The sequence below is a fragment of the Metopolophium dirhodum genome, chromosome 4 (assembly GCF_019925205.1).
Source record: "Metopolophium dirhodum isolate CAU chromosome 4, ASM1992520v1, whole genome shotgun sequence".
Lineage (NCBI taxonomy): Eukaryota > Metazoa > Arthropoda > Insecta > Hemiptera > Aphididae > Metopolophium > Metopolophium dirhodum.
In genome coordinates, this window is record NC_083563.1 from 33,893,141 (window position 1) to 33,911,081 (window position 17,941).

Below are 17,941 nucleotides of genomic sequence, written 5' to 3' on the forward strand. Positions count from 1 at the left end.
TAGGCTTTTAATTATATTTTAATTTTAAAGCAAGTATTTTAAGATGTACAAACAATTTACAATTTTAAAATACTCATTACTCGCTTTAAAATTAAAATATAATAAAAAGCCTATGAGACAATCTAGATAATAATCTTACCTTTAAATTTAAACTAAAGAAGCTAAACGTGGTCTGCTGAACGTAAAATTTGTTATGCACCCTTAAGACGGAGACAACAAATGTGAGTGTAATGTCCCCTGAAGGGATTGTCCAAAAAGTTCGAGTTATCCATAGATATTACAATAATAGGAAATTCTAGGCACCAGGAAGAAGTTCGAAGTATCGATAATTTCGAGTTAACCAAGTTCGACTGTATTTTAATTCCACTTTAGGTATCAAATATTCAGAGCGCTAAAAAGTAATCAATGTTATTATCCTAATGCATTAATATTAATTACATATTTATAAAAATAGTAAACACCTACCTATCTAATACACAAATACCTGCCTTGAACTAAAGATTACTATGATGATAATTGCTGACTTTTGATTTGTTTCAGATTTCATATGATGATCCGACGTTTATCGCTGCACATTCGCCGATCACGCCCTAGACAAATCCTACTTCATTCACCATTGTTGCAACCTAATTGTGATCAAACATTCAATCATTCTTCTTATTATTAGTAATATTAATGTTTAAAGTTACGGAAACATAATTTTAAGTCTGTGCAATAATTATATACCTTATTATTTAAGTAAATAGCATGGTATAGCTATTGTTAAACATTTTTATCCTAGTCATTTGAAGAACATAGTCTAGCCTAAGATTACTAGATTAAGTAAAATATTTTGAGCACAAAAAATATCACCATCTGAGTGATTTGTTTTTTTTTTATTATTATTATTATTATTATTATTATATTGCATCAAAATCATACGTTTATATCTTAGACTTTCTGATTGTAAATCATTAATTATAATGGAATCATGGAACAAATCAGATTTACTATACACTAAGTACCTAAGTATTAAGCTCTTGTAGAAATCAAAATATTATATTACGGTCAACCAAACAAATCATTGGATTATGTATGTTAACCAATTAATTTTAAGGTAACAACGTCAACTAATTTCCAGACAACTCAATCCTATGAGAAAAATAATGGCATATCAGTTCCAGTCAAGGTTATGTGTTTGTTACAATAACTTTACTGTTTATTGGATCATGTCTGCCAGAATTAATATTTGGGTATCTTGGTTAACATACATTCCAACTTTTATCAACATAATTAATCACTACATCATTTATATTTTAGTCTTAAGAGGATGTCGGTACACAACTTATTTGTTTAATCTCTGACCCACCCGCAACATAGCAAATTTGTGTTCTGCAGAACCAATCTTGTATTGTTACCATGAATATTATAGTGAATTTACTTAATACCAAACTTTAAATTAAGAACATTGTCTGTGTTTGTAGGTTTAGTTGGTAGCTTTTTTTTACCACACTTCAATTTTTATAAAAGTTATAAACATGTAAAATATTACAGTTTTTAGTTTAAAAATACTTATGTTGCAGACAAATTAAAATATAAAAACTCAATATACAAATACAGATAATGTTCTTAACTTTAAGTATGATAAAAGGTAAGTTCACTCTAATATTAAAACTAATAATATAAGATTGGTTTTGCTGAATATAGTGCATTGACATACTCTTAATAATATTTCTATGGTAGCTATTTATAATTTATTTAAATGTTGAAACTTTTAAAACATCTGTTTTTTTTTATGTTGTGTATTGTATATTAGTCTACTCTTATTATTATTGTTTTGAATTGTAAGTGAACAATATAAAAGAATAAACTTCAAATGTACACAAATTGTATTACTTTAATATTATTAATATAACTACTAAAACCTATATATGTATTATTTACAATATTAATTAACATTTAACATCATTCTATCTTTGGAACGGCATGTAATCTAAACCAGTGTTGAATTGTACTTTCTTCCTTGCTTCTTTTTCACGTTTACGCTTGCCAATTGCAATCATCTCTTTAACCTCAGACCTAAAAAATAACATAAGTTAGTTCAAACAGTATACATTTTTTTTCTGGGAGCATAATTTATTTAACTTACCTGTATGCTGGTGGTTTTAGCTCTTCATGAAGTGTGCAAGCTGGTTGAGGTATATTTTCGGGAACTTTGAATATTGTACGTTTGATTATGTCAATGTCTCTTGATAAATAGTTATTGAATGGATCCAAAGCTGAACTGGGTACATCAAACTCAACAATAAAATAGCTAGCTTGTTTGTGTATTGCATCATGTGAACTTATCTTCCAAGGGGTATCTGCTGTTCCTAGGTTGTCAATACGCCGTATAAAACCACCGGATTCAAAGATTTTACTTGCTGTTCGTTTTAGACATTGTGTTATTTCAGGCTGAAAATAATAAAAATATTTTTTTTTAGTATATTGCTAATATAGAACAGATTTGTCAGAAATAACAGTTATTACAATTTTACATATGTTTGTATGTTTAATATACCTGTCTTATGTATAGAATATCATTAAATATTATATGCATCTAAAATCAATAATAATATTATAAAAAAACTATTAATATATTATATTATTTGAAAGATTTGAAATTTTACATAAGTTGAATTGATAAATATTGTGATACATTGATTTGAAATATTTTTCCAACAAAACAATAAATTGTATTATATCAATACATTAGGTAGGTAGGAATGGGTAAGAGGTATGTAACAATAGCTAGTTTTTGACATGTGGGTTTTAATAAGGTACAAAATATTTGTATAAATTGTTAGAAGTGCATTGTCTTGAAATTAATTAGATTTTTTAAAAGTTTACCTACTATAAAGATAAAGCAAATAATTAAGTACACAAGTACCACATTTATTTTTTATTTTTATTGTGATTTCATTTAGTTATTAATATATCAGAACAATAATCCCACAGTTAATTATAAAAAATGTATAAATTTGTTGCACAAATATTTTATTTATGTATATAAAAATTAAGATTCAATACGTTTTAATTTACATAATTAAATATAGATAAATAATTATAAATTTTATATTAAGTTAATGTCCATACATTCTAAACAGAGCCGAGAATTTATTGGTCTTAAATATATATTTTATGTATATGTATATGTTCCTTTTTTTTTGTTGATAATAACAATGCTTTCATAAAGCTTCTCCGTCGATGACTTTTATTGAGTAATTTATCATTGTGTGAGTATCAAAGATAAATAATAATAATAATAATGTAACATATATTAACTGTCCTCAGATATACACTATAATATCCATCATAACACTGAATGTCTTTGAAACCGTTTTCTAGCAAACAAAATAGTTATAATACTATAATTTGATTGTTAACAGGACAGTGCCCAAAACTACATAAAAACACAAAAGATACTAATTTTCTAAAAATTAACTATAAATATATTGAAAATTATAAGAAGTTTGAATTGAAAAATGTTTTGACAAGCAACTTTGCCCTTATTTTTATTAAGTAGGTAACTGTATGACCTGAATTCACCAGTATGAATGTAATCCTGCTTTTAGCTTTCAGCTTAAAGTAATACGATTATAAGACATCAAATTGTATGTGTATCATTCTGTGAAATATGACACAATATTAATAATGCATTAAAAATAATACAATACTACACGCATAAATTAATCTTTAAGAAAGAGAAACTTAAAGTCAAGGTTAACTGGTTAAGTAGCATTAAATACAATTGTACAACAAACGGTTGATTGTAAGTTACAAAAAGTAAAAATATTTTAGTTTGAAATGGAATTAAACATTAATGGACTCTTTGAGGACATATCTTTCCGTTGTTATTAGAAATAATAAATTAGACTCTGTGGGTTAAGCAAGAGAACACGCCGCGGCCTGACAAAAATCAGTTTCTCTGCGCAATTTCACCATTGTGGAACCGGTCTTGATGGCAGGCTGTTACATGGAAATGTGCAGAATCGGCATGTTCTCTAGCTTGACAGAGTATAGGTATGAATTGTTCATTTAATTTTAATACAATTACAATTGTAAAATGTTCCATGTTTATTGTTTCTTCGTTCACCCATTTGGCATTCATTTTAGATTAATACAATTATAAAGTATTACAATTTGGATCATTATTTTCTTACATGGCTAGTCATATTTATCACATCATGTGTTTAATGTAAATTGATTTACAGATTGTTTTATATACAAAAAATAATTATAAAATAAAGAAAAAAAAAAAGAAAAATTTAGGTAGATATACCTAAATTCCTATTTTATAGTAACTAGTAAAACACTTCCTAATTTACATTAGATATTGAACTTTTATGCTTAGGGCCCTAGGTAATAACTATTTAAAAACTTTTTATTTAATTTTTATCTTAGAAAACCATTCAACTGAACTGCAAAATGTATATTTTGTGTGTATTGATTTACTAATTTAATTTTAAATAAACAAGATTATTCACTGATTAGTGATTACTGAGTATTAAAAAAAACAATGTTTATAATACATACCTATTGATTTTAAAGGGGTTCATAATTTATGCAGTTAAACACAAAGCTTAGACAAAGTATTGTGAACAATTTAAATTATGACTTCAAAATCAACAATACATTTTTAAATTCAACCAATCGAAAATTACCATGTTGTATTGTTGTGGCAATAATATGTTATAATGACGAATGGCATGTATAGAATAAGGTTAGTATTCCTAGTGAACCTACCATCATATCCAAGTTTTCCACCAATATCTATTATTTAGTTTGACAGTAGACAGTCTAGAACAAGGATGTGAAACTAGCAGAAACCCTTTTTTATCTGACCAGCGCTACTTTTTCAAATTATTTCATATAATTTTATTGTACATCTGTATTTATAAATACAATTACATTGTTCGTAGAATTATGTGTTCTCAAATAAATTTTTTTAGTAATCATATGACAGTTGAAATTGAAAAGCAAAATGCTTCACTTTAATTAGAATTATATGAGTTACACACAGATCCGTTTTATCTACAAAAAAAATTGACGTGCACATTTAGAAAACATTTTTTTTTTCAAGTTCTAAAAATTGGCGTTATAGTAACCATGAGTAAATTGTAATAAATTTCAAACCATAATTTTAAGCCAATTTACCACTGTTCATTACCTACTATTTTAGATAATTGAGTGTCTTATTATAAACTCTGATAGTCTGATTTCATTATTCACTTGGTATTACTTACTAGTTATAGATGGAATATATTTTATTCACCAAAAAAAATAATAATTTATGCTAAAAGTTGAAGTAACTTATAAATATTAGAATATTAACTTATGAATATTTAAAGTAAAACATTAAATTACTATGTTTGTATAAAATAAGTACCTAATAAAAAAAACAGTGCTCCCTATCGCTCATACAGTTCAAAATCATACATCAAATCTGCTCAAGATAATATTATGATGAACACATTACGTTTATACAACTTTGTATAAAGTACTAAACTTGCTTTTTCAAAAAAATTTTGTGACAGCTATACTTTGGATGACTTATATTGATACAAAATTAAAGAAGATATTGAATAAAATAATATTACGGCAATACATTTTAGAAAATTTCATGTTTATAGAAAATACCTATTCAACGTTACTTCCAACTTATACAATTTTCATATAAATGTACAATATTTTAAGGATTAATGAAACAGAAACAAAAAATCTTCATTACTGAACGATGAATATAAAATATGATCAGTCCATGTTCTGAACATAAAATCAAAAACATAATAATTTGGGCTATTAATAAAAATATTAAATAGATAGCATAGTATGTACTAAACATGACTTAGAGCCTAGATCATTATTCAATAGTTTCAATCAACACTACTCATTTTTTTCGACGATGCTAATGTCCCCACACATGGTTAAAAAAAATATATATTTATAATAATATTATTACCCTCGGCAAGACTTTGAACAGCAGACATAACTCATAACTGGGCATTATTACGATTACAATTCGACAGCGTGCAACGAAATCTAAAATGAAAAACAATTTTTCGGCGTACCTATCATGTGAACTGTGAAGAGATGATAATAATGTAATATTGAATTTTTTAATAATATATATCGTTATCGTTTTTGCATAGCTTATCATTTTATTTTATCGCACGAGTGTGATAGGACGTGATAACACACCAAATAACCGATGATTATCTAGCCTATCATGCCTAAAGTGCCCATTTCCAGTTCCAGGGAGAAGAAAATGTAAACGAGGCAAAAAAGTAAAATATAATAACAATAAATAATGTGATTTTTTTTTTTTTAAATCCGCTGTTGTATGTAAAATGTTTGAAAACGCTGACGCGAGCGTGAAATGAGAACGGAAAATCGCCTTTAGACAAAATTGCGAAAAATAACGGTGGAAATTCCGCTGGGCATGTCTGTCGACACGAATATGACGATTACGTACAACTAACAAGCATTATTATTTAATTACGTACGTGCACTACGTATTGTGTACAGTCGTGACGGCAATTATACGTCAGTCGGGCACGTTGTAATTCGTAATAACAAACAAAAATAAAATGATAATAATAATACGTAAGCGTTTATACGCATCACAATTATTATAGTTTCAACCGTCGTACACGACCGGCGGCCGCGTATGGCACTCGTCTTGTGTACGTTTACAGCAATTTTGGTAACCACTGGTCTACCAATTGTTTTCGTTCGGTCGAGGAATTCATGTGTGTAGTGCGTGCGTGCGTGCGTGCGTGCGTCTCTGCGTTTGTGTGTGTGTGCTCGTAAATAAAACAATTTTCTCGCGATAATTAAAACATTCCACTGGACTACAACTACTACTGGAGGCGAATATTATAGAGAAAAGAAGAAAAAATTTAATACCCATAGCCACAGTATAGCCGTTAAAATAACAATATTAATTTATTTGCTTATTTCGTCTACTACACTCTTCTTGGTTTTCGGTTTCCCTTCGAAGGCAATTTACAGCAGTGTGCACCGAGCAGCTGCAGTGGTGGTCACTGGTCAGTCGTGGTCGTCACCGCCGCCCAACAACGGTCGCAGCGCCACTGAAAATATATTAAGTGCAAAATATTAATATCATCATCGTCATTCATCGTCTTCACTCGTCGGCCGTGAACATACGTGCACGCTCCACGCTCGGTGTCCGCGTACCGTCCGATAACGAGATAGGGTAGGTAGGCGGTGACTCGTCAGCGAGTGTTGTACGTGTGTGTGTATGTGCCGCGTACGAGTGCGGTGTCGTAAAAATATAAATATACATTAAAATAAAAATAAAAAAAACGGATTTCCAAAAATAGGTAGGTAGTCGGACGTCAGTGTCCCTCGGTGGCCCGTGCAACAGTGCCGACCCCTGTCCTCCACCCGCCCCGCTTGCCACACGACGGATGTCCGGGTGCTGGACGCTATGAAAGAACTCAACCGGTCGGCGTCCACCAAAAAGAAACCGATCAACAGTTCGAATGGTATGATCAGAAAGGTGTCGTCGCTGTTCAGCCTGGACGCTCAGATGAACGGCAACGCCAAGCCCGAATGGATCGCCGACGAGATTGCCTTGGAAAGAGGTGACTCGGGACTGGGCTTCAGCATAGCAGGTACGTTTTTGAGTTTTTCTTTTGCTAACAATAGGCGGGTAGGTAGTAGGTTTCTAGGTAATATCCAGTTTTGATGAATTGCGTCCCAATGAATAACAATGATATCTGCGCGGAATGCTGCTGCCACCACAAGTGGCTACTCATGAAAAAATAACAGATTCGTTTATATTATGTTTTTTTTTTTTTTTTTTCATACGTCCAGGCGGTACAGACAATCCACAGACCGATGACGATACGTCCATATTTATTACGAAAATAATTCCTGGCGGAACAGCCTACCGAGATGGTCGGTTATGTGTCAACGATATCATCACCAAAGTCAATGATACGCCTGTTGTTGGCGTGCCTCATTCGACCGCAGTAGATGCACTTAAAAGAGCAGGACACACAGTTACATTATGTGTAAAACGCAAGAAAAACATATTGCCTCTAGGGCCAAATGTCTTAGAAATAGAACTCAGCAAAGGCACCAAGGTAACTTCATAATTTTTATCTTATTGTAGATAGAACAATTTTTATTTTTCAATATTATAATGTGGATAGGTACTCTAATGAGTATATATTTTTTCATTATTAATTAGTATTATTTAAAATTGACATATTTTTTAACATTTAATTTGTCGAATGATAAATAGGTAATTCTAAGAAAACATTATATCCTTAAAAAGCAACTATTTTTGTGTGCCATTCTCTATATGATATCAAACATTTAGTGTAAACTTTATTCTGCTGATAATAATTTTACTTATCATTCAAATTATTTATGGGTTGTTCCAAAATAACACCCTTCTGTAACCATAACAACTCCTACATTGAACAAATAACAAAATTGTGTCCCAATAAACAAAATGTAAAAATTGATTATTTTTAAATATTTGTCTACCTATATTTTTCTAATTTATTTTGCTCCATTTTACCATTGTCCATTATTCATTAATTTAGTTTTATACTTTCATCATATTTTTAAATTTATCAAATATATGTTGGCTAATCTGCCATTTGACCTGCATTGAATGTGCTTACTTATCTGTTACTGTTTAGTACTTTAAATTTAGTTTTAATTGTGACTAATTAGGTACTTGGCGTTGGCATTTATTACTTTTTACCAAGTTAATTTGCATGGCTTCATTTAAAATTTTTAATTTGTACGTGGTATCATAAAATAGTGAAGATTATATTTTCCAGGGATTGGGATTCAGTATTGCTGGTGGGATTGGCAATCAACACATACCTGGTGATAACGGGATTTTTGTTACTAAAATAATGGATGGAGGTGCTGCCCAAGTAGATGGTAGAATATTGGTTGGTGATAAACTAGTTGCAGTCAAGAACACTCTTCTTGGCGATCGAAATTTAGAAAATGTAACACATGAAGAAGCTGTATGGACATTAAAAAATACCCGTGAAAAAGTGTTATTGGTCATTGGTAAAACTGAACCAATCACATACACAGATTCTGCACCATCGCCAATCATTATTGACACCATTCCAAATTCATATTCTACAGACACATTAAATACTGTAAAAAGTTATGAAAGCTTACCAGACCATGATGTAAGGACAGTAGTGTTACATAAAGGTTCAGGGGGATTAGGATTTAACATTGTTGGTGGTGAAGACGGAGAAGGTATATTTATATCATTCATTCTTGCTGGTGGTCCAGCCGATCAAACTGGGCAATTAAAAAGAGGAGACACTATCCTAAAAGTAAATGAAGTTAGTTTGGATAATGCAACACATGAAGAAGCAGCTGATGCTCTTAAAAATGCTGGACAAACTGTTTTATTAACAGTTCAACATCGACCCAAAGATTATAACAGGTACCTACAAATAACTGAAAACGTAGTCTTGTTATATATTTTTGAACTTTTATCTAATTTATAATATTTATCTATTTTTAGGTTTGAAGCTAAAATTCACGAATTAAAATCTCATCTTGCTGCTTCTACTGGCACATTGATCCGCACTACTCAGAAAAAAACATTGTATGTCCGTACCCTATTTGATTATGATCCATCTGGTGATGATGGCCTACCTAGTATTGGACTACCATTCAAATATGGTGCAATTCTTCATGTGACAAATGCAAGTGATGATGAATGGTGGCAAGCGCGAAAAGTCTTAGCTACTGGCCGAGAAGAAGGTATTGGCATTATACCATCCAAACGCCGATGGGAGCGTAAACAAAAAGCCCGTGATCGATCTGTAAAGTTTCGAGGAAACGAAAGCAAAAGTTTAGATAGGTTATCAACATTAGAAAGGAAAAAAAAATCAATGACTTTTAGTAGAAGATTCCCATGGGTGCGAAGAGGTAAAGATGGTAAATATGAAAATGGCCTTGACGATATGGTATTGCAGAGGCAATCTAGAGAAAATATATGTGAAAAGGTTGAAGAAACTCCTTCTTATGAAGCAGTGGTATGTATTATCAAAAATTAATAACTAATTTAAGGATAAAAAATAATGTAATTTTCATTATTGATGTTAACTGTTAAGAAGTGGTAGAAAATGATTATAGTATAAGAATAGTGATACCTAGGGTTCAGAATTTGTAGAATTTACATATTTTTCTATATGCTCTCTCTTAGGATATTTATTATGAAAGAATATTCTATACGACAAGTTAAAATAATATAATTGCATATTTGGCATATCTACAAATTTTAGAAAAAACAATTGTATTTAATGTCTTCCATAGTTTAAAACACAATTACATAAATACTACAAATATTTTTATATTAATACTATTTAGGTACTAATAATAATTTATCAGTTCAAACATTGTCAACCTGTAACTAGTTTTCCACAGTTTTTCTTTTTCGTTTTTCATTTATTTAATAGAACAATTTTAATATACTAATATACTAATATTACGGTGACGTTAAAAATTTTCATTAAGAATTTAAAAAAAAAAAGGTGGGTAAGTGGATGTTGCTCTGTACAGTAGGTTACAAGTAGGTCACTGTAATGGATGGTGTTAAATTTGAACTCAATGATATAATATCATTGTATAAGAAAAACTATTCTGAGTGAAAACAGTCAGTCAGCCTATGATATTACCAAGTATATTTGATGATATTATTGTGAAAAAAGTAACTTATATATAACCTATTTACGTGAAGCCTAAGAGCCTTGTTTTCAATTTTCAATCCTTAGCTATAAAAGTTGAACATTTTATAAATTTTTAACTACAAAATAATTATTAAATTATAAATTTGATCTTTAAATGCTTATAAAAAAAAATTGTGCCTATGTATTTTTAATATTTTTCAACTGCTATTAAAACGATATATCAGGAGCCTTATATTAAGTTTTCACACTTTTTTACCCAACAAATAAAATTTTATTGATATTTATTGAAAAAAAAAACTAAAAAAATTGAAAACTGACAATGTCCGTAAACAGCTCAAAAAGAGTCAAATTATTTTCAAAATTTTATCGTTAAATGCTAATACAAACATTCAGTGAAATTTTCAAGTATTTACAGTCATACGTTTTTTAATTACAACAAAATAAGAAAATCGTTACATGAGATATCGAGTGAATATCAAATGTTGTAAAAATATGAATTTCAAACGCTCATAAAAATTTAATTTTACTTTCTTGTAAACATTTTTTTTTTTTTGATAAAGGTAGACAAACTTATGGATAGTCTTGTATTACATTTTAAAATCTTAGATTTAAAAAGAAAATTTTAATGAATTCTCAACTCAAAATAATTTGCTAATTTTCGTGATTTTTCCGTATTTTGTCAAGATTGAACTTTAAATGCTTATAAATAAAAACTGTGACTAAAGATTTTTAATTTTTTTCATCTGCCTTTGAAACAATAACCTTCTATTAAATTTTCAAGCTTTTTTACCCAACAGATAAAATTTTATTGATATTTATAGAAAAAAAACTAAAAAAAATGAAAACTGAGTATATCCGTAAACAGCTCAAAATATTTGGAAAATATTATGGTGTATAGAAAATGCTAATACAAACATTCAGTCAAAATTGCATGTACCTACGGTCATTTGTTTTAGAGTTACACCAAAAACCAAAACAGATTTTGCGTACAAATTCCCGTTTTTCCTTAATTTTTCTTTTGTTTTTCACGTCGCATTTGAAAACTTCTGAGAAATATTTACTTTTGACCCCCCAAAGTACCAACTAGGTTCACTTTCCTATCAGAAAAGTTGATGTTGAAGAAAATCCAATCACTTTTACTGTCCTAAAAAGTGATGACAGACACAAAAAAAAATTTAAAAAAAACACATCATTGTAAAATCAATACATTCATCGCTTTGCTCAGAATCTAAAATTATACAAAAATACTGCATATTTTAAATTGTTTTGTGAATTGTATTGTTTTTCCTCTTATAACTTCTGAACCTGAATGATTACTCATTTCTAAATAAATAGATGTAAAAATTCAACAAATATAATTAAAAAACTGATTTGAATATATTAAATTAAATTACAAATAAAACCTATTGCTAGTTTTAATGATCTATTATTATTTAACTATCAGAGAACTGAGTTCAATGTGACTTGTAGAATATTAACTAAAAAAAAAAATAACAATAATAATCATTAAACTGTGTTAAATCTACAAAGTAGGACATTATTCCTCCGAATTGTGTTTAACAAAAATTATGTTGTCAACAGGCGCCTTAACTTTTTTTTTCAATTTACTGTTGAATAAATAGTTACTATTAAAAAATACATAAATGTAGAATATGTTATTATCGTTGATAATAATTACTAATTACTAATTAAATATTATCAATAATTACTAGACATTTACGATGAAGTCATTTTAAACTTTCACTGAAGTATTAATATAAAACAGTCCACTTAAATGTTAATTATTGTAATAGTTCAATTTAAATTTTTTATGATCTACCGACATATCAATCATTGATTTTATCCCTAATTATTATACTTTTTACATAAAACAGAAACAAATAATGAAACTAACCATAAAAAATTAACAATGTCTAATAACTAATTATATACCCTGTAAATTGTATAAATCAACCTTTTCTATTGAATAGAATGAATATCATAATAAAGAATTAAAATTATATTTATATTTTTTCTTTTTTTTATAACTAACCCGCGGCAACTTAGGCCATTGGGTGGTTTTTAACTGTGGGGGAGGGTACTGTAGGTTTTTGTAAACACGTGTGCTTTAGTTTGGCAGAATTTCAAATTGGGCACCCGTAGGCTTCTGCCATGCCCGGTCTGGCGGCCTCTCTCACCAGACATATGTCTGCCCGGAGAGAAGTGCTGCCTATGACCGAGATTCAAACCGGCGATGATAATATTAGGTACTAATATCCTATTATATTTTACAGGTTCGGCTTCAAATTTCCTATACACGACCTGTCATTATACTTGGTCCATTAAAGGATAAAATTAATGATGACCTAATTTCAGAATATCCAGAACGTTTTAGTTCCTGTGTCCCCCACACAACACGAGAAATAAGACCAGATGAAGTTGATGGTCGTGATTATCATTTTGTAAAATCTCGTGAACAAATGGACCTTGACATCCAAAATCATTTGTTCATTGAAGCTGGGCAATTCAATGGCAACCTATACGGTACATCTGTTTCATCTGTTCGTCATGTAGCCGAATCTGGTAAACATTGTATACTCGATGTAAGTGGTAATGCCATTAAAAGACTTCAAGTTGCTGGTTTGCATTCTATAGCAATATTCTTTAAGCCAAAGAGTGTAGAAGCATTAATGGAAATGTGCAAGCGTATGAGCGAAGCAGAAGCAAGAAAACATGTAGAACGAGCTGCTAAAATAGAACAAGAATTTGGTGATCAATTTACAGGTATAGTCCAGGGTGACACATATGAAGAAGTATATGATAATTTAAAAGCAATGATTGAAAGAAATTCTGGTAGACACATTTGGGTATCTTCTAAAGAGAAATTATAAACGATAAAACCAATTGTAATATTTTAGACAGATTTATAACAAAAGAAATAATTGACGCTTACTTGTTATCAGGGGTACAATTTTTGTGTACTTTCATCAATTGTTTTTTGTTTGTCATTAATTGTTATGTTTCTATTATGTTAATGAATTTTATTGAACTCTGCATTTAATTGTGTAGAACGACTTATGCATTCTAAAAATAATATTATGGTGGATGGGTGTAAAAAAACCTCTAGCTTAATTTGTCCGTATTTTTTTCTCTTTTGGCAACTATTTTAATTTATGATTGAAATGTAGTCTAGTCTCAATTCTGTACTTGTTACAATTTCTTTTTGAAAATTAATTATTGTTGATATCTAGCATTTTTTTTATCATTAACGCAAAAGCCGTGCCAAAGTTCCTTTAATCAAATTTAAGTTTAAATATATAGTAAAAATATATATATATTTTGTGCAATTAGAACTAAATCAAATTCCTGCTCAATATCTCTTTTCTTATTAAGTATAAACATCTTTTTTTCATGTTTTAACATTTATTTTCCTTATCAATTGTATTATTTTCAAACTTAATTTTGTTACATTAATCACGTGTCTAACATGTAGTAGTGCCTTTTTAGTTATTATTTATTTGAATATTTAAATTATTAATATTAACTAATGAATTATTAACAAATTAATTTATTGTATGTTAACTATATGTATATGTGCTTTATAACAGAATGCACCTCAACATGAAGCTTGTTGAAACAAATATAATTTTATGTATAATGTATTATTATTATTATTATTATTATTATTATTATTATTATTATTATTATTATTATTATTGTCATCAATATTATTATTATTATTATTTTCTCAATGTTGTACTTATTTTAAGCAATCAAATAACTATATTTTTATTATTGTAATCTTGCATATTCAAATATATATTTTTATGTATTTCATGAACTAATCTCATTTAAAAATATATTTATATTGTATTATTGTTTTTTTATTGTGAAACAGAAACAAAATATTATTTTGTTAAATGATGTATTAAACAGTATTTCAAAATGTCTTAGTTTATTTTTAATACATATAGGACAAGTTAATAATTAAAAGCTTTCCCCTTTTATGCTGTTCTTTTTAATTAATTACCTGGATTTTTCTTATATAAAGTACAATAACTCTATACCTATGAAATATATTTGTGAATTTATTATTGAATAATTTCTTCATTGTGTTTGTGAAGTGTTATAATCTCATGTGTTCAATAATGTTATAACTAAATAGTATTATTTAAATTACTTCACATCCTCCATAAAAATTTTTAAATACAATTTAATTATTTTTTTTTTTTTATGATAATGGATTAATAATTTTGGTGCTTCAGTGTTACTCTTGATTTTTTCAAATAGAATTACAATACAATATATTATACTGTACTAAATTTGTATTTGTGTAAGTTATGCATAGTAATAAATATTAAATAATAATCAATAATATTACTGATACATCTTGGTAGTGCATAGCCAAATATTGTTATTCCCAATCACTGTCTCAATATTGTATGGTATTCTGATTTTATTTTATTTTATTTATTTATATGTATTATTGAATTTAAAAAATACACTAAAATACACTTGCAATCAATGCTGTAGTAAAATTTACAACTTATCTATGTACATAATATATAATAGAAAAGTAATAAATATTTAATTTTTTAGTAAACAATGTTTTTATACTTCTACATTTTTAACAATTATTAGTTATTGAGAAATCTACAAAATGCCCGTGCCAATGCTCATTGCTTTGCTCACCAATACATAATTGTTTAAAAAATATTTTGTTGTCTTAAAAATCACGTGGTCATGGGTTCTAATTTTGTTAAATTCCCTGACCCTAATTAAAAACCATTTATTTTAAACTTTTGATAAAAAATTTTCGAAGTTTCGTCTTGGGGCCCTGATTGACTAAAAAAAATGGACCATCCCTCAGAAGTCCACAACCGTCAGCCATCTTGGATTTTAGGTTAAATTTTTCACTTTTTTACAATATCTCTAAAATAACTCTAAAAATAGCTTTCATAAAAATTGAAGATCGTAAAATTTGTGACAAGAAAGATCCCATACATTATCAGCGTAAGAGTAATCGATGAGCGACAAAGTCCATCCGCCCGGCATAGAATGTGACGCCGCGCGCTATAATGACATATATGCTATATAGTATATAATATACGTATGCACGTAATTTGCAAATGGATCGAACGGAGAATAGGTATAATATATCTATTACTCTTACTCTAAAAATGTATAGGACCTTTCTTGTCACAAATTTTACTATCTTCAATTTCCATGTAAATTATTTTTATTGTAGTTATTAGTTTTAGAGATATTATAAGAAAACCGTAAAAAAGGGAAAAATTTCTTATTTATACATAATATATATCAATTAATTACTTCATATATTAAACAATTACTTCACCAAAAACGGTAATAAATAATATTGTGGTTAAAGTAATTTTTTTTTACTATTAGGCATTAGTACAACAGTAGGTTAAAGTCATTTTTGTCAAAAAAATACATTTGAAAGTGTTATCGTGTATGTTAGGGGGGCTGGGGAAATGCACCTTTATTAAAGGTGCATTTCCCCAGCCCCCCTAAATTGGAATTTGGAATTTCCGTTTATTCTATATGTTTGTAAAGAATTTGTTTTCCTAAAAAACAAAAAACCTACGGGGGTGGGGTTGGGGAGATGTACGTTTTCCATATACGTTTTATAACTTTATAAGTCTTAAACAATTTGGAATTTAACTACAGCTCAGGCAAGGATTTATTTTTTTTTAGATTCTGAACGGAGCGATGTGTGGATAATGTGTTTTTTTTTTTTTGTTTTTTTAACAGTATCTCGATCAACAGGAAAGTGAATCTATGAATGGTTCATTCAGCAGGTTAAAATTTCAAATTTCAATAGTTTTAAAAGCGCCGGGAAAAACTAAATAAAAATTAAGGAAAAGGGAAGTTTTAAGCAAAATCGGTTTTTGGTGTAACTCATAAACAAATTACCATATAAATAGATTTATGACATTTGCACATTTGATATTTTCTCGATTTCTCATGTAGGTAGTAGGTATATAGACTCAGGCAAATGGCATGTAGGTTATTTTGTTAAAATTCAAACACGAATAACTCTAGATACTTGAAATTTACACCATATAACATCTTATCAACTTCCATAATTGATAAAAAGTACACAATATTTTGACCCGGTTTGAGCTGTTTACGGACATTTAAAATTTGTTTAGTTTTTTTTTCTTTAACTGTCAATAAAATTTCATTTGTTGGGTCAGTAAAATATAAAACAAGGTCCCTCCTATATTTTTACTATAGAAGTTGAAAATTTTTTAAAATAAATATATATTATATATATATATTTAAATACAATTTTCAATTATCTTCTGTCCATGATCTTTTTAACCCTAAAAAATAAAAAAATTAATAGGTATACCATTTAGATAGGTATATTCGTTATACTCTTACCTTTTGTTTCATAGCATTGTATTATACACGTGTCAACAATAATTTCGTAATTTTGTAACATAATACATATTTAGGTATTTTAATTTTTTTTAGAATGAATGTGGAAAAAATTGTTGAAAAAATCACTTAAAAACCACAAAATGCACTAAAAATTTCAAAAAGTGCTCTAAAAATGCAAAATAAAAGTTACATTTTTTAATTCATTGATGTATGAATTGAACTTTTTGCTTGAAAACCGATGTTTTCGGACATTCAGAATAAAATGCAATTTGCATTCAAATCCGTTCCCTAGTGATAACACTCGGCTTGGCCAGGAGAAAAAAAGTGGCTTAGTTTTCGACGGCAAATTTGTAGTTTAAATAATATCCACCGTGAGCACCACAAGCTTCGAAGGCCGGGTGTTTGAATAATAAAATTGCATTAGACACTATATATTTTAGACACATGTGTATTGTGTTTTATTGCAATGAATCAAAAATATTAGATATTGTATTTATGATGGAAAATACCTGTGTGTACCTACGTTTATTTATTGGTATTTCAATAAGATAATTTTAACGTATTATTATTGCCTTATGATATACTTTATTCAACTGCCTAGAAGTTTACAATTGAAAATTATAACAAAATTGCAGATAACAGAATACAGACCATTACAAATTTAATAATTTCTATATATTATAAGTAACTCAAATCTATTTATATATACTTACTTCTTTATATTTACTTTTGATTCAATATTTACCTGATATTGGTATTTGATACCTTTTCTAAAAAATATTTAAATATATCTAAAACACTATTACATTAATAATAATAGA

The 17,941-nt window shown here is 28.5% G+C and overlaps 3 protein-coding genes across 4 annotated transcripts in view; 2 read left to right on the forward strand and 1 right to left on the reverse strand.

The window, feature by feature from the left end:
* The window catches only part of LOC132943207 (protein qui-1), a 217,584-nt gene extending 215,717 nt beyond the window's left edge, over positions 1 to 1,867 (forward strand). Inside the window, exon 25 of the mRNA XM_061012083.1 lies at positions 541 to 1,867. Coding sequence (XP_060868066.1) covers positions 541 to 551 — 11 coding nt within the window. The 3' untranslated portion in view covers positions 552 to 1,867. The remainder of the gene's footprint in view (positions 1 to 540) is intronic.
* On the reverse strand, positions 1,859 to 6,317 carry LOC132943209 (small ribosomal subunit protein bS6m). The gene is made up of 3 exons (XM_061012087.1): positions 5,981 to 6,317; positions 2,129 to 2,433; positions 1,859 to 2,058 (listed from the first exon to the last, which is right to left on the reverse strand). Exons 1-3 carry the CDS (start codon positions 6,176 to 6,178, stop codon positions 1,950 to 1,952), a joined length of 612 nt encoding a protein of 203 aa, XP_060868070.1. The 5' UTR covers positions 6,179 to 6,317; the 3' UTR covers positions 1,859 to 1,949.
* A 225-nt stretch (positions 6,318 to 6,542) lies between these two features.
* LOC132943208 (disks large 1 tumor suppressor protein) lies at positions 6,543 to 15,315 on the forward strand. 2 transcript variants are annotated; one of them, XM_061012086.1, is made up of 6 exons: positions 6,543 to 7,237; positions 7,365 to 7,658; positions 7,861 to 8,132; positions 8,844 to 9,478; positions 9,560 to 10,076; positions 13,004 to 15,315. In XM_061012086.1, exons 2-6 carry the CDS (start codon positions 7,472 to 7,474, stop codon positions 13,598 to 13,600), a joined length of 2,208 nt encoding a protein of 735 aa, XP_060868069.1. In that variant the 5' UTR covers positions 6,543 to 7,237; positions 7,365 to 7,471; the 3' UTR covers positions 13,601 to 15,315. The 2 variants fall into 2 exon arrangements, with proteins under 2 accessions (XP_060868069.1, XP_060868068.1); XM_061012085.1 differs by having other exon boundaries at positions 6,543 to 7,658.
* The last annotated feature ends 2,626 nt before the right edge of the window (positions 15,316 to 17,941 follow it).

Bases quoted from the DNA above. Each gene is read 5' to 3' on its own strand.
- LOC132943208 (XM_061012085.1), top strand. From the start codon at position 7,472: ATGAAAGAACTCAACCGGTCGGCGTCCACCAAAAAGAAACCGATCAAC. The intron at 8,133-8,843 runs GTAACTTCATAA...TATATTTTCCAG, and splicing joins AACTCAGCAAAGGCACCAAG to GGATTGGGATTCAGTATTGC. The intron at 10,077-13,003 runs GTATGTATTATC...TATATTTTACAG, and splicing joins CTCCTTCTTATGAAGCAGTG to GTTCGGCTTCAAATTTCCTA.
- LOC132943209 (XM_061012087.1), bottom strand. From the start codon at position 6,178: ATGATAAGCTATGCAAAAACGATAACGATATATATTATTAAAAAATTC. The intron at 2,434-5,980 runs GTAATAATATTA...TATTATTTTCAG, and splicing joins TGTTCAAAGTCTTGCCGAGG to CCTGAAATAACACAATGTCT. The intron at 2,059-2,128 runs GTAAGTTAAATA...GTTATTTTTTAG, and splicing joins CTAAAACCACCAGCATACAG to GTCTGAGGTTAAAGAGATGA.